The following is a 15316-nucleotide window of genomic DNA, read 5'->3' as shown; positions in this document are numbered from 1 at the left end:
GATAATGTCCTCAATGACAAATCACCTACCTGGAGGGGTAGGATGCAAATGAGAAGATTCAGTGATTTTAACACATAGCACAGCAGTACCTTTTAAGGCAGCGGTTCTCAACCTGTGGGTCGCGACCCCTTTGGGGGTCGAACGACCCTTTCACAGGGGTCACCTAAGACCATCAGAAAACACATATATAATTACATATTGTTTTTGTGGCTAATCACTATGCTTTAATTAGGTTCAATTTGTGACAATGAAAATACATCCTGCATATCAGATATTTACATGACGATTCATAACAGTAGCAAAATTATAGTTATGAAGTAGCAACGAAAATAATTTTATGGTTGGGGGTCACCACAACATGAGGAACTGTATTAAAGGGTCGCGGCATGAGGAAGGTTGAGAACCACTGTTCTAAGGGCTGTCCTGAGCTGGTCCAGGAAGCCCTTGAGGAGAGATGAGGTTTGAGGGAGCCTTGAAGGACCATTATGCTTTAGACAAGCACGAGAGGGAGAACATTCCAGAGAAGTGGAGTGGTATGCACAGCAACTCCAAGGGAGGAAAGCCGAATGTGTGCTTGGGGATAGTGAAGAAGACAATTCAGAGTTCATCGGCCTGAAAAACAAGTGGATGCTGGAAAGACAGGTTGAAGAGGAGGCAACAGAACATGAGGATTCTGGGTAAGTATCTACGAGGCAGAGATTTCCAAACTTTGATTCTATTCCTCTATCAGTGAGCATAATTTTGGTTATGCATTCCCAAAGCACGTAACTTATTTATAAATTACATACCATCATGTACAGATTAAAACATACACAAAACCATTGTAAAATAATGAGGTGAAGAGATGCTAATATCTTCTTCCTGCATCTTGTGTATCTGAAGGCACTGGCATTGGAAATGGCTGCCTGTATAGGTGAGAGGGAGGCTGTGAACCTTCACCAAGGAGGGAGGCAATAAACAGCCTTATGGGAGACCCGACAGGAGAGTGAGGTCAGGGGGGCAGACAGGGTGGGGAAGATCAAGCAATGGATACTGCAATAGTCCAGGCATGAGGTCAGGGCCCAGGCTCAGGTGGTGAAAGAGAAAATGCAAAAAAAAAAAAAAAAAGGATGATTTTGTTAATCCTCACTGAAGGATATTTTTTCCCATTGATTTTTAAAAGAGAGTGGAAAGGAGCGGGGAGACACACAGAGAGAAACTTCGATGTGAGAGAGACACATCGATTGGTTGCCTCCCACACGCGCCCTGACTGGGGCTGGGGATCGAGCCTACAACCAAGTACGTGCCCCTTGACCAGATTCAAACCTGAGACCCTTTAGTCTGTGGCCCAGTGCTCAAACCATTGAGCCAAACCAGCTAGCGCAAAAGGATGAATTTTAAGGGAAAAATGAAATGGTGTTTAGAGAATGAAAAGGGTGAATGGGTGAGTGTAGCGGGGAAAGGAAAGCAGTGAGGAGTGGTCAGAGAGGTGAGCTTTGACAAGTCAGTGCAGGCGCCAGGAGTACCCAGCTCACCAGCAGGACGCTGAGAGATGGCAGGGAAGTGAACAACCTTCCAGAGTCTGCACTAGTTACTGAAAACACCAGCTAAGCTTTGTTTTGTTTTTTAATTAGGAAGGAAAGTTAGAAGGAAAAGAAGACGTTCACGTGTATTAAATTTCATCGGTACAGAGCTGGGGTATTTAACAAGGGAGTTCCTGTAATTGAAATGATTATCGGGCAGGCAGCTTTCCCTAGAGAGCATCCATCGTTCTCCTCTCATTCCTGGGCCAATGGAGACGGGTTTCAACGGCGCTGATTAACGGCACTGCCCAGCAGAAGTCTGGCAGGAGCACGGACATTTATCCTAATGCGAGTTACAGTAAAAACCAAGTGAGTGACATACATGGGAGCAAAGGAAAGGAAAACGCTTCAGACTGCCATGCTGCCCGACACACCTCAGCGTGAAGCCATGGAGGCTCTACCCAGAAAGGAACGCTTTCACCAGCATTGATGCCACAGCCAGGCTGCGGCTCAGGCTCAGAGCGGGATGGGCACCAGCACTCTTAATTGCCCGTGGTGAGGTATCCACATACTTGTGCCCATTCTCCTTCTCAGTCCGCAGTCTACTTACGTAAGATTTTGCCAGCTAGAAGGCTATCCTCGGTCCCCAAATAAAATTACTCAGTGCTTTCCCAGGTCAATCCATGCTCTGTGTCTCGACAGCAAAGCGAGCTTCTGGGCTAACCAGACACACATCAGTCACTGTCCAAATGTCACTCCCCTGGGGGCTATTTTGTCTAGAGTATTTTTCACCTTTCATCAAGATCACAACCCCGAAGAGCCTGTTAATTGCCGGTGCTCACTCCCAAACAAAGTCCAAAAGGACTCTGGGGCCCTAGCTCATTTGGCTCAGTGTATAAAGCGTCAGCCTGCAGACTGAAGGGTCGTGGGTTTGATTCCAATCAAGGGCACGTGCCCAGGTTGGGAGCTTCATCCCTAGTAGGGGGCTTGCAAAAGGCAGGTGTTGGATGATTTCTCTCATCACTGATGTTTCTATCTCTCTCCCTTCCTCTCCCTTCCTCTCTAAAATTAATAAAAAATGTATTTTTAAAAAAACACACACAAAAAACAAAAGGGCTCTGGGGGCACAGCTTTTTTAGTAGAAAGCACCATTAACTGGAAACAGTGCTGTAGGAGGGATGAGGGTATGTGCAAAGGAGAGCATGGCCGACAGATGCCAGGCCCCGGGGAGCCACATGGAGGTAAGATACAGGCAGAAGTGCCTCCAGGACCCCCACTTACCAGCTTGCTTTTGACCAGCTGTTCTATTGCACTGACAAGGTCTGCAGCAGTAGGAACTTCGGCGGAAGCCTGCCGGGCTGCTAGCAAAGAGGAGGACTGCAAGACATTGAGCAGCAAAGGAAAAGCAGATTAGCAAGGAATGAGGAATAGCAATTAGAAAGCAAAACAGCAAGTCAAAGCTGAAGGCAGGCAAGGCAAGCAAAGCTCTATGTATTGAGGGAAGAGATGATAGAGGGAGATAGTGGGCGTGGGTGTGGGACAGGCCTGCCAGACCCCTTGTCAGGAAATCTGGCCAGAAGGAAGCAGGGATGGGACTAGGCTCTCCTTAGGCAGGCCACCAAAGGAGCCGAGGGGTGAGGTCACTGTGTTCCGTGAGAGGCCAATAGGTAAGGGCTGCACCCACTGATAGCAGTGAGGTGGTGGGCGTGGGGGGAAGGGGCCAGACAAGACTGGTCATTACAGTGCTGCTCATTGCTGTTCCAGGGTATGAAAGGAGTAAAAACACCTAGCCTCCGTGTGTCCAAAGAAGAGAAATTGTCCTTGCTTTACTCAGATCTTAAATATAATCTTCACCTGGTGTCAAGCAAAAATGCTGGGGGCAGGGCACTTAGAGACCAGAAAGCTAGACCCCTCCGCCTCACACACACACACACACACACACACACACACATAGTCACACACACAGTCACGCACACATGCACCCTCACACACACTCCTCCACAAACACAGCTATTCCCGGTAAGGTCCCCCACACTGGAACACTGGGAAGCAATAAAGGGCTTTAGCAGGATGTGTGTGTCTCCTGGAGCAACGAGGGACTCTCTCGATCACAGTGAAGGCAGGCTCAGCCATGGGCTGTCCCGCTGCCCCTCAACCCACAATAAGGATGGGTCTAGGTGGCTGTTGGTCAATGGTTTGGGAACTCCTGCTCACTGAGGGGCGGTGGCATACTTTTTCCTTCTACTTGAGAAGAAATTGGGGGAAATGATGAACCCTACATGCATGGGGCAGCTTTTCCCACTGGCACATCGCAGCAGAGGGCAATGGTGTTCCCAGGGCCCAGGATGCACGCGCCTTCAGCCTTTGATACTAACGACTGACTGTCCTGGCTGTGCTCTGGTTTCCAGCTTGTCCCTTACGTTTGGGGAAGAGTTTCAGAAAGGAAGCGTCTTGTTGTCTAATCTCAGTGTGAGTTTAGTCTCTACTTCTGAGACGGGGCAAAAAAAAAATCAGATAAATGTGATTAAGAGAGACATAAGGACACTCTTTTTTTCTCTCCTGGGGAATGCAGGAAAAAAGCGTAAGTCTGTTTGGAAGTCCAAGTTATCAACTTTGTGATCTAGTAATCCTACCCCCGGGAACTGTTTCCAAGGGCAGCAGTGTATGCACCAGGTGACCTGGGCAGTACTATCGGGAGTAGCCAAAGCTGGCAGCAACCTGGGATATCCTCAAACAGGCCGGTCAAGCTAATTCTGGCACATAAGTAACCTCATACTCGCTAGCTCGTGAAATTATAGTTACGGAGGTAAAGTTAATGAGGACATAGTAAATAAGACAGACATGCAAATGAACAAATACTAGAGGGAAACATGCACAACATTACAATGAGTAGACTTTTAAAAATCCCTTTTACATGGTTGTAAAAATTATTTTTATAAACCCAACACCATTTGCTAGAAGTTCTGAGGATCCTTCAATTTTCTAGAAAACAAGGGTTCAGAAGTCAAACAAGCAGGACGGAGGAGGGTTAACCAGTCTACAAAGCGACTTGCCATCTCCTGGTTTCTGGCTGAGAAAAGTCTACATAGACATCTGGGAGTAAGTCCACATTTTCAGTTAAAAATTATCTAAAAACAACATAACATCCTTTCCCCCAAACAAACTGTTTCTGCTGTTTCTGGGGTTACTAGAGGGGGAGGGTTCATGACCTTTACTTATCTTCTGCAAGCTGGCACCTCGGTGCGGAGGGCTGCGTGGGACGGCAGATAATGCGACATGAGCGTCCCACTGCCCACAGGTGCTATCACTGTTTACGGAACATCTTACAAGGGTACACCTCTGGGAACACAGCGGGCTGGTCCTCCTTCCCACCTCAAGGTGAAGCACAGGGATTCCAGGATGGGCACCATGCCAGGCTTCTTGCTACTTGTTGCCAATACTCGAGTCAGAGCTGGCCCTGGAGACCAGGGTCACCAACATCACCTTCGGAGGGGCCACACTGTGCTTCTCATGGTGAGTCACAGAGGGGGCAGCGACCACATCTTAGTCATCATCCTGTCCCTAGAATCAGTCCCTCTGGCACAGAGGAAGCCCTCAATTAGTGTCTGTGGGTAATGACCCAAATGTAGAGAAGAATTAAAACAAGAACTGGGCTGTCACCAGAAATGCTGAAGCATCTGCACAGTCCTTTTGGCACTGTATCCTAGGTGGTGCTGTATGCTGGGCCCACAACATCAGAGTGGGCTGCCCCACTGCAAGGCAGAACACTAGAGAGCACAGGGAGACCTGGCTAAGCCACTGCCACCACCACTGCCATTGCTACCGCCACCACCATTGCCACCACTACCACTGCCACCACCACCACCACCACCACCATCACTGCCACCAACACCATTGCCACCACTACCACTGCCACCATCACTGCCACCACCACCACCACCACTGCCACCACCACCACCACTGCCACTGCCACTCCCACCAATGCCACCACCACTGCCACCACTACCACTGTCACCACCATCACCGCCACCACCACCACCACCACTGCCAACGCCACCACCACCATGACTACCACTGCCACAATCAGTACATGACATTCTGAAAAGCAAATGCAAAGTACAATAAAAATGGAAACCACCACTTCAACTCCAGAGTCCAAAGGACAGCAACACTAAGGGAAAGTGTGGTTTGTAAGGACAGTGAGTGATGGAGCACGTGATTAAAGCAGCCTCTGACCTCGGGTCAGAACCTGAACACATATCCCACCTAAGCTTCTGCTCCATAACAACCGGAATGATCATCCTGCGATTAGAGGCCCACTCATCATACTTCCAACCTGTGGGCCTCGGGGCATTTTGCAAAACAGAGAACTTGAGCAACCTGGCATGCTGGGTTTGCCCACCTCTGACAGCAACCTCCCCTCAGCTCCCTCCTCATGCTGTGCCTGCAGAATTTCAACAGCACTGGGCTTGCCTGGAAGTTCCCATTATTTAGCTGTTAGAGTTGGGGACAGGGGAAACAATCAACTGAAGCACGGGGTGTACAGTCAGGCACAAGAAAACGATCATGGCCGGGACGACCTCAGATTGCTTTTCGAGACTAACCGTGCCTTTTGGGATCAGCTGCTCCCAAAGACAAAGCCATGACCTTTCATCAGTAGGACACGATGCCAGCAGATCCCACTCTGCCCATTCCACACACACGGCCACACTGCCCAGAACGAAGTCAGACCTCCAGGGTCTGTAGGGGGAGGACCCTACCAACTACCATGGATTCATGTGGTGCAGGAGATAACAAGGGAGAGAGTACTGCTGCCTACCACACACACACAATGAAAGCACATGCGTTACACGTCCTCGTTCAAGTGAGAGAGCAAAGAAGTCCTACCATCTCATCCTGCGCAGGGTCGTTGTCAAAGATCTTCATAGGCGGAGGGAGTGGGGTGTGGGATTCTTCATCTGGCTCATCTTCACCCCAACCTTTCTTGCTCTTCTAGAACAAAAGCAGCATTAGTCACTGTTCCATAGAGTTAAAGATGCCAATGGACTTGGCAATTTTTTTTAAAGCAACATATAAGATACCTCCTCTCTCAACCTACCCCTACCCTTTTTTTGCCTCAGTGCCTTCCTCTGTAGAGTAGGTATACTTCTTACCTCAAAGGACAGTAAGGACCAAATGAGGGAAACACACACACACACACACACGTGTGCGCGTGCGCGAGCGCGTATGCGTGTGAGAAACATCTACCTTGTGGATTAGCCAGTGAAAGGGAAAGCTGAGTGTGGTCAGAGAGAGCTAACTTCCTGAGTTTTCGAAGGACTATTAAAACACAGTCTGAATATCACCAGGCTCCCCTTTTCACAGGAAGAAATGGCAGACAGCACAAAATTACAAAGAGCGTATGGTTACAGATCAGGAAGTACTTCTTAGTTACAGTGGTGACTAGAGTAGGTTAGTTTGCCAGATAAAACAGCTATCCCATTACACTAACCAAAACAGACCCACTACATTTTGATCACAGAATCTCAGAGTTGGAAGGAACTTCCAAGGGTCATCCAGTCTGACCTCTGGGCTAACACAGGCGTCTCTCTGTTATGTGAGATCACGCAGTCTCCCAGACCCTTGCAGTATGGTGGCCATTCATTTCATGGAGGCTCATTCCCTCACTAGCTGACCCCCCTGTAAAGTCCCTCTTAGAGCTGAAACCTTGCCTGTGATAATGTTCACCGTTTGTCAATCATAATTCTCCCCTTGGAGCAAGCTGGACTTGTCTGTTCCCTTTCCTATGTGGCAGTGCCCAAGACAGTTGTAAAGAGCAAACATCTCCCAGCACAGTCTTCTGTTTTCCAAGTAAAATGACCTCTGTTCTTTTATTCCTATTCTAAACAGGCCGAGCAGGTACTGATGGAGTCCCTGACAGTGGCAGGGGCCTAGGTGACTACCTGGCTCCCCTTGGAGCCAAATCTAGCAAAATGGTGTCTGTGTGCGGATGTGCTAGGTGCTACTCAGGCTCTGAACTGGCCACAGATCAAACTGGCCAGGACTTGAGAACTCAGAGAACTCGGGTCACTTAGGCTCAAGAAGACACTACTGGGGACTAGACTGTCCAGCTTGCTACACCCCGGGGAAGATGGTGCCGAGGCTGTAGGAAGGATGAATGCCAAAGCCCTTCCGAGGGCCGTAGGTAGGTACCTCATCAGCACTGTCTCCCTGAGGCGTCGTCTCATCCCCGGGCTTGGGAGAGCCCAGGTCGAAGCTCTTGCGGCCATCGCGCACTTTCTTCTGCTTCTTGATGTTTCCGTCTGCCTTCCCGCTGTTGAGCCTGCGCACCGGACTGGTCAGCCACTTCTTAAGGGTGTTGGTGGAGCGCTTGGGGCCCGGGGAGCTGTGGATGGAGTTCAGGGAGGGCTGGCTCTGCAGGTTGGCCACTGACTCGGACTTGCCTCCGTTTTCACTTGAGGAATGAGAGTATGTATCTGAGGAAAAAACAGACAGAGCGGGGTCAGGGGCAGCGAAGGCACCTGCCAGCCCGGGGAATGAGACAGCTCCGTCCTCAGGAAGCGAGGACACGAGGCAGAACGTCAAGGCCAGCTGCAGGCCCAGGTCAAGGGAACTCCCTCTGGAGCGGCAGGACTTGCTGAGACTCACTCAGTTTTTTTTGTGCAAGGCACCACTCCAGGTGCCGTGGAAACAGGAGAGGACAGAAGACAAAGACGCCTGCTGTCATGGAAAAAGCCAAGGTCCTAAGGAGAATTACCAACCAATAGCAATGTCATGGAGCACCCATTAGTGTATTCTAAAGATATGCAAGTCATGGAGTTTATTTTCAGAGGCCCTTTATCTAGCTACACACACACACACACACACACACACACACACACACACACACACAGAGAGAGAGAGAAGGAGAGAGAAGGAGAGAGAAGCAGAGAGTGAAAGAGCACACGAGGTAAAGGTAATTCACACAGCAGAATGTGACTAATTGTATGGACTCTGGACGACAAGGCTGCAGAATTCTGAGGCGGGTCAGATCAGTGCTGGAGGGTCTGGTCTACCAAGGTTTGGAGGAAGAGATGTGTGTGAGTAGAAGAGAAGGGAGAAGGAATTCTGAAAGGGGAGAGGGTGGGGACAAAAGCACAGAGGCAGGAAAATGGAAAAATGGAGTTACCACAGCCCATATGTAGATCTTTTGAATGGAATAAAGATTAATGAAGAAGGAGAAACTGGATAGAAAGACTACTAAGAACATTTAATAATGAACTAGGAGTATGAAGTTTATTGTAAGACTTCACTGTAATGACAGGATAAAAAGGGTTTGTTTGGTGTTTTTTTTGGTTTGTTAGTTAATTAGCCTGGTAACGATATATGGCATAGCCCTGGGAAGGGGGTTAGAATCCAGAGGCCACACCAGGCTGTGCACAGGGACTGCAATGGGATGAATGGGAGGCACTTCAAGGCAAGAAGTGATGCCACTCGTATCTGGACAATTGAAGGTGAGTTGTCGCTCTGTAGGCTGTTTCTTTCTCATTCCCAGAGTGGTCTTGGGAGGATACCTGCTTTACCTTGACCCCTGATGCCCGCCTCACTCCAGGGCCAGGGTGCATACTGATATCTAAACCAAACTCATGACTCTGTATTTAAACAGATTACTGGAGTGGCTCCTGGTTATCTCAAAGACGAAATTCCCTTTCCCTCTAATGCCTTCATCCTGGACCTAGACTAGAGGTCTAATCTAGCCTTGGAGCCCTCAGGTGAGACCCAGAAGAAACAAAATCCCCAGAGAAGGTGAGTGAGTGCTTTTGCCCATGGAGAGCTGGCTCAATGTCTACAACCACCTGATCTCGGGGGCACCAAGCGTGGCCCTGCAGGACTTTCTCAGCTATTGCTAGAGTTTTGTGCAATGTTTAAAATAACAGCATAACAGTTGCATCAGGAAGCACATAGAAAGTTGAGTTCCTTTCTTAGATATTGCAAGGGTTTTATCCATAGTTTAGAAAATAGAGGAATAGTTGCATCAAGCAGCACACAGAAAATTGAGTTCCTAAAGTCCTTTGGTATGGAGGATAACTTACAGGGTCTCTCTGCTGAGAGAACATTTGGGGCTCGACTGACTTAGTCGGCATCGCTTTAAGGACAAAGTTGTAATCTTATCTCAGAGAATTCCTTGCTGGCTGTGGTCTCCAGTATGTTGACATTACTTCTGAAGCGTTGGTATGGGTCTAACTCCTGTTCTCAGAAGCCTGGTGATAAACATCTCCCCAGCCTGACAGAGGGACCAGCGCCTTTCTGTTTATCTTCTGCTGATAAGCTGCAGGAGGTTGTCATTCGCCAGGCCCCTGTGATACCACAGGGCTCCATTAAACCCAAGCCCTCGAAACCTAGATTTATCAGCACATACTCAGTCAGCAGAACTGGAGGCCCAGCCGATCAGCCCATCAGCTATGCCCTGTGTCACTAAGCAAGGCAGATGACTGTCCAAGTTTTCTGCTCCACAGCAAATCGCAACCCGGCTCTGAGAGGCACTAAAGCTAAACCTGACTGATCATTCTTTCTCCCCCATTGTCATCTGGTTCTGCTTTGGAGAGTCCTGGTAAAACTGATGGCAAGAGTATACATTATAAAACACACATTAAAAACCAAGAGTATTCTCAATTTTGTTTTTCCTGTGTAAACAATTAGGGTAATTCAACCACAGTCCACAGAGAAGAGAATTCAAGAGTTGGAAGCAATGTATGATTCATCATCTAGTTAGAACTGATACAGAACCATTTCTAAATCACTTTATCTTGTTTTTATTTTTCAATTCTGAGGTATAATTGATTTATATTTCTTTTATATTTATAATGGTTTCAGTTTTTTTAAAAAAATATTTCCTCTCTTGATTTCAGAGAGGAAAAGAAGAGGGAGAGACAGAAACATCAATGATGAGAGAAAATCATTGATCGGCTGCCTCCTGCACACCTGCACTGGGGAACGAGCCCGCAACCCGGACATGTGCCCTTGAGAACCAAACCCGTCACCCTTCAGTCCACAGGCTGATGCTCTAGCCACTGAGCAAAACCAGCTAGGGCATTGTTTTAGTTTTGAGACATGTAACATTGTATTAGTCCAAGGTGCACAGCATGATTTAATATATACGTGTGTGTGTGTGTGTGTGTGTGTGTGTATACACACACACACACACACTAGTATATATATGGAATGATTACCACACTAAGTTTAGTTAGCATCTATCATCTCACATAGTTACAATTTTTTTCTTATGATGAGAACATTTACTAAATCACTGCAAATGCATGGCTATAAAGGAATGCAGCATCATTTCATTTATTACTACTTCAAAGGCCAATTGGTATGTTATGCTCCTCTCATCTTTGGAAGATGCCTGCAATAAATTGTTTGAGGATTTATTCTAGTACCTTCCCAGGCACAACAGTGATGGCACTGATTTGTAACATCTTCAATAATAATATTGTTAATCTCATAAAATCCTTCCAAGCTGAGGTAGGCACTATTTTTTTCTTGTCTTAAGAAATAGAAAAACAGAATATTTTAGGAAACCAAGGCTCATAGTTAGTAAGCGGCCATGAGGCAAGGTTTAAATCCAGATCTGACTCCACCCCACAAATATCGAATCTTATTCCTACAGCTGTGTCCACTCCAGGTACTCCCTTAGTCTATATAATTATTGTCAAAAGGGCATGAAGTCACCAGTCTTTGTAATATTTCAAATACACATTTATATATAATTTCTATAAGTTATAAAATTTCAATACTGAAAGCAGTCTCAGTAGCACGAATCTTTCAGAGCAAACAATGAAGATTTCGACATGGGAACCCACTGTCACAACTGAGTTGTCACAAAGCTAGGATCAGAATCCAGGCATCTCTGACTGCTCCTGGGCTCTGAAAGGATGCTTCCTCATCAGCCCTGAGCTATAGAAACTGCCCACTAGACTGATACCTGGTTTTAAGCCACTGGGAAGAAAATGGGTCCCTAGACACTGCTCGTAATAAAGGCCCCTAGATGTTCTGGTATGTACCATTTGCTTTCTAAATTAGAAAAAAGAAATAATACTTTAAGGCTAATTGTACTATGAAATATTTTTAAATACAGAAAAATTTAACACCCATGTAGATATGATAAATGTAAATATTTTTGCTACATTGGCTTCAGTTTCTCAAAAATGAAATAAAACATCATATAGTTGAAGCCTTTTTATTACTTTTGCCTACTTGCAAACCTACTACCCACTTTCCCTTCCCAGAGTTTAATTCTTTTCTGAAGCATCTTTCCCATCCATGTTGTTAGCATTTATTGTGTATGTGAATATATTGTTATTTTGTGTTTTATATTTTATGTAATTATCATAATGTAGGTATCATTTTGTAACTTGCTCTTTTATTCAAAATTTGATTTATATGTGTTCATATATGTACATCTAGTTTATTTTAATCATTGAATACTCTTTCTTAGGACATATTGTGATGTTTCTAATACATTTTCATAACAGTAGACATTTAGGTTGTTACACAAGCATGTATGTGTATGTGTGTGTACACACAGGTGTATAGTGATTTTAAGCACTCCTGTATAGGTCTCTTTGCATATGTCTGAGAATTCCTCTAGGACAAAGCTTCCCAAACTATCTGTGTTAAGAGACCCAGTTTTCTTATATCTAGTCTGTTTTGGGCCAATCCTATATAATAAAAGGCTAATATGCAAATTGACTAAACGGCAGAACAACTGGTCACTGTGATATGCACTGATGTCCAGGGAGCAGACGCTCAATGCAGGAGCTGCTCCCTGGTGGTCAGTGCATTCCCACAGGGGGAGCGCTGCTCAGCCAGAAGCCAGGCTCATGGCTGGCGAGTACAGCTGTGGTGGCGAGAGCCTCTCCTGCCTCCGGGGCAGCGCTAAGGATGTCCCCGTGGGGAGTGGGCCGAGGCCATCAGTTGGGCATCCCCTGAGGGCTCCCGGACTGTGAGAGGGCACAGGCCAGGCTGAAGGACCGCCCCCTCCCCAGTGCACAAATTTCATGCACTGGGCCTCTAGTATTTTTATTACATACAAAGTCAATTTCTTGGTAGTCAGAAATGCCAAATTATTATAAAAGCTTCTAAATACTCTCATTTCCTTTACTTATTTACTCACTGTGCATTGGAAGCAAAGAGCTCACAAACCTTCACCATCTGCAGATCACACATTGAGTAGCACCACTCTCAATTCTATGGCATTTAAAGCATATATATCCAGGTAGAGCCTGGGTTTAAGGAATGCACATCACCAACTTCACTAGGTATCATCACATTGCTCTCCGAGTTACTCCATCAACTATGTGTAAAAGTTCTCGTCTTCCTGCCTTCTCCTCGATGTTTAATTATATGTTTACTAGCACATAATTTTCCTCTGGAAAAATTAAATGTGTTCTCCCTAACCCAAAACACATACATCAAGGAAGTAAACTAAGATGAATGCAGAATGCTTCAAGAAGCAATGAAAAGGTAAAAACCAGTGCCTCTCTATCAACAGGAAATGCATCCTCTAGTTGGTATCTCAGCCACAACTGGAGAAATAGGAAACTTGGCAGGATAACCCATGAGGTTGAGGGTCCAGCTTCATAGACTGAGTGGCATACACTTAAGTGCGTGGCCAAGGGACTATAACGATACTAATGAAATAAAGGAAATGTGAGTCAACAAACTCTTATCCATTGGCAGACTCTCATACTTTCATCCCTACTTTCTTCAATTCCCAAGCTACCTCTCAAAACCACCCAATTGCTTCTTTGTACTTGAGGGGAAAAGATATGCTATATGGTCACAAAAAATATTCCAAAGTTTAACCAATAGCTAGAGAATTCTTGACACCAACACTCATCTTTTAGTAATAATTCTGAAGGTGACTTTGAGAAGCGCTGCTGGTCTGATAACTTTCCTGCCCCGAGTATCTAGTCCAAGAACAATCTACTGGTGCCTACTCAGTGGATGGCAACACAGAGATGACCTGGGCTCTGAACCTGCTCTGCCACTGACTAGCGAGGTGGCAATGGACACAGACTCAGGCCTCTGTCTCTTCACCGACAGAATGGACAAGATGCCTTCAGAGCCCGGTCCTCCTACTTACGAGCTGTGTGACACTGGGCCAGTTACTGCACCTCTCTGTATTTCGGTTTCCTCATCAGTAAATGAAGATAATATTAGTGTCTATGCCATAGGACTATTATTAGGTTAAGGGGTTAATATTTATAAAATGCTGAGAGTACTTTAGACCCATAGGAAGCATCCTTTAAGTTAAATAAAAATCAGTAAAACTATAAAAGTCTTCCCTAATTTATGACTGTGATTTTATTCTGTATGTCCTTTAATTCCACCTATATATTCTTCTAAAGGCTAGACTAGATCATTTAAGGCCTTTTTTTTTTATCTTCAAAGTTTTATGCACCATGAAAGCAAAGAAAAACTGAATGCTGCCAGGTGCCATTCTGTGCCCCCTCCCTCCCCACTTCAAGGAACCATTCCTATGACCAGTGCCTGAATCTCCTGCAAGAATAAGGGAGCCTCACCCTCGGACTACCAGGCCTGTTACTCCCTCCTCCACCGTCTGGAAGTGTCAGCAGCAGAGGTGATTCCCCAGAGATGACACAAGCCTCCTTATCTATAGTGCTATCTACAGGACCGGGGCAAAGGAACAAGTGAGGAGACTGGGGTCTCAGACACCACCACGGGGTTAGGGTCACTACGTAAGTATTGTCAGACTAAGCCTTGGGGCAATGGCTCCAGGAATTCAGGATTGGGGTGTGTGTGTGTGTGACAGCAACTGGAAAGGGGGGAGGGGGGAGAATCAGCCTGGTCCAGAAACACTGTTCTTAACACTCGGAAACCTACTGTCCTTGCAATTGCTCCTGCCACAACTTTAGACAAAACTTGGCAAACACATCCTGGCTCAGAATATTCCCTTTCCCCTCTCGTTGCCACACTCAAGTCCCAAATGCAGACTGCAAGCCCCTGCCTCGTGTTCATTATGCCACAGCTGCTATATAGCACTTAGTTCAGGAATCTCTTCTCCAGCAAGTCCTCTGCCAACCCATCATGCTCCACCTCACCACTTTACTCAGGCTTCATGTGTTTTTTATCATTTGTTTTTACATCTAAATCTTTAGGTCTTCGGGACATCCTTGTCTGATTGTCCCTACTAGACAAAGAGTACAAAATGAAGGACCACTCGGAGCCTTAAAAGCACATTGTACTGGATGATATCTTAGTTCATGTCTACTTATTGGTCCCCTTCTCTTCCCTAAACTGCTGTTTCTATCCTGGCGGAATATGCACAGGGAATGGAGCCACAAGGGTGATTTCAAACCAGCGGCATCTTCACCAGACAGAAGCCTTTTCATCTTTAGCTAATGCCCAATGGGGCATTAGCTCTTCATACCAGGGGCTTCTTCCACAGACAAAACACTCTCCACAGGGCAGGAAGGCAGCACCTCTGGCTTCAACCTAGATGAAGTCTTTGTAATCCTGTTCTAATTCGGTCCAGATCTCTCTCAACTGCTGCAGTGCCTCCTGATTCTCTCCTTGCCTGACTCCTATCAGGAGGCCATTGGATGAGGAGGGTAAGATGGTAATGTTTCCAATTGCTTGTTCTCAGGTCTCCTTAGCCTCAGTTTCCACTGTGTACTCTCTTCCCTGAGTCAGAGACAGAGGAAGGAGAGCCTCAAAGGACACCAAACCCCACCCCCCCAGGTAAGCATATCCTGAACAAGCAAGGCCATTGCTGTAACGTGTTGTCATGATGACTTCCTTGATTCACC

General features: G+C 46.4%; 1 protein-coding gene across 27 annotated transcripts in view; it reads right to left on the bottom strand.

Moving 5' to 3' along the window:
- Positions 1-15316, bottom strand: part of KALRN (kalirin RhoGEF kinase) — a 635703-nt gene that overhangs the window by 71623 nt on the left and 548764 nt on the right. For 19 of the 27 annotated variants that reach the window (XM_070406353.1, XM_070406356.1, XM_070406360.1 and 16 more), the window contains 3 exons: positions 7695-7978; positions 6390-6494; positions 2784-2879 (listed from right to left, as the gene is read on the bottom strand). In XM_070406353.1, the coding sequence (XP_070262454.1) occupies positions 2784-2879; positions 6390-6494; positions 7695-7978 (485 nt within the window). The remainder of the gene's footprint in view (positions 1-2783; positions 2880-6389; positions 6495-7694; positions 7979-15316) is intronic. The other 8 variants (XM_070406355.1, XM_070406363.1, XM_070406384.1 and 5 more) reach the window with 3 other exon arrangements.

The sequence above is a fragment of the Myotis yumanensis genome, unplaced genomic scaffold (assembly GCF_028538775.1).
Source record: "Myotis yumanensis isolate MYYU_CA2020_CCGP unplaced genomic scaffold, mMyoYum1.0.hap1 SCAF_2, whole genome shotgun sequence".
NCBI classification, from domain to species: Eukaryota; Metazoa; Chordata; class Mammalia; order Chiroptera; family Vespertilionidae; genus Myotis; species Myotis yumanensis.
This window is presented reverse-complemented; position numbering and strand designations above follow the sequence as displayed.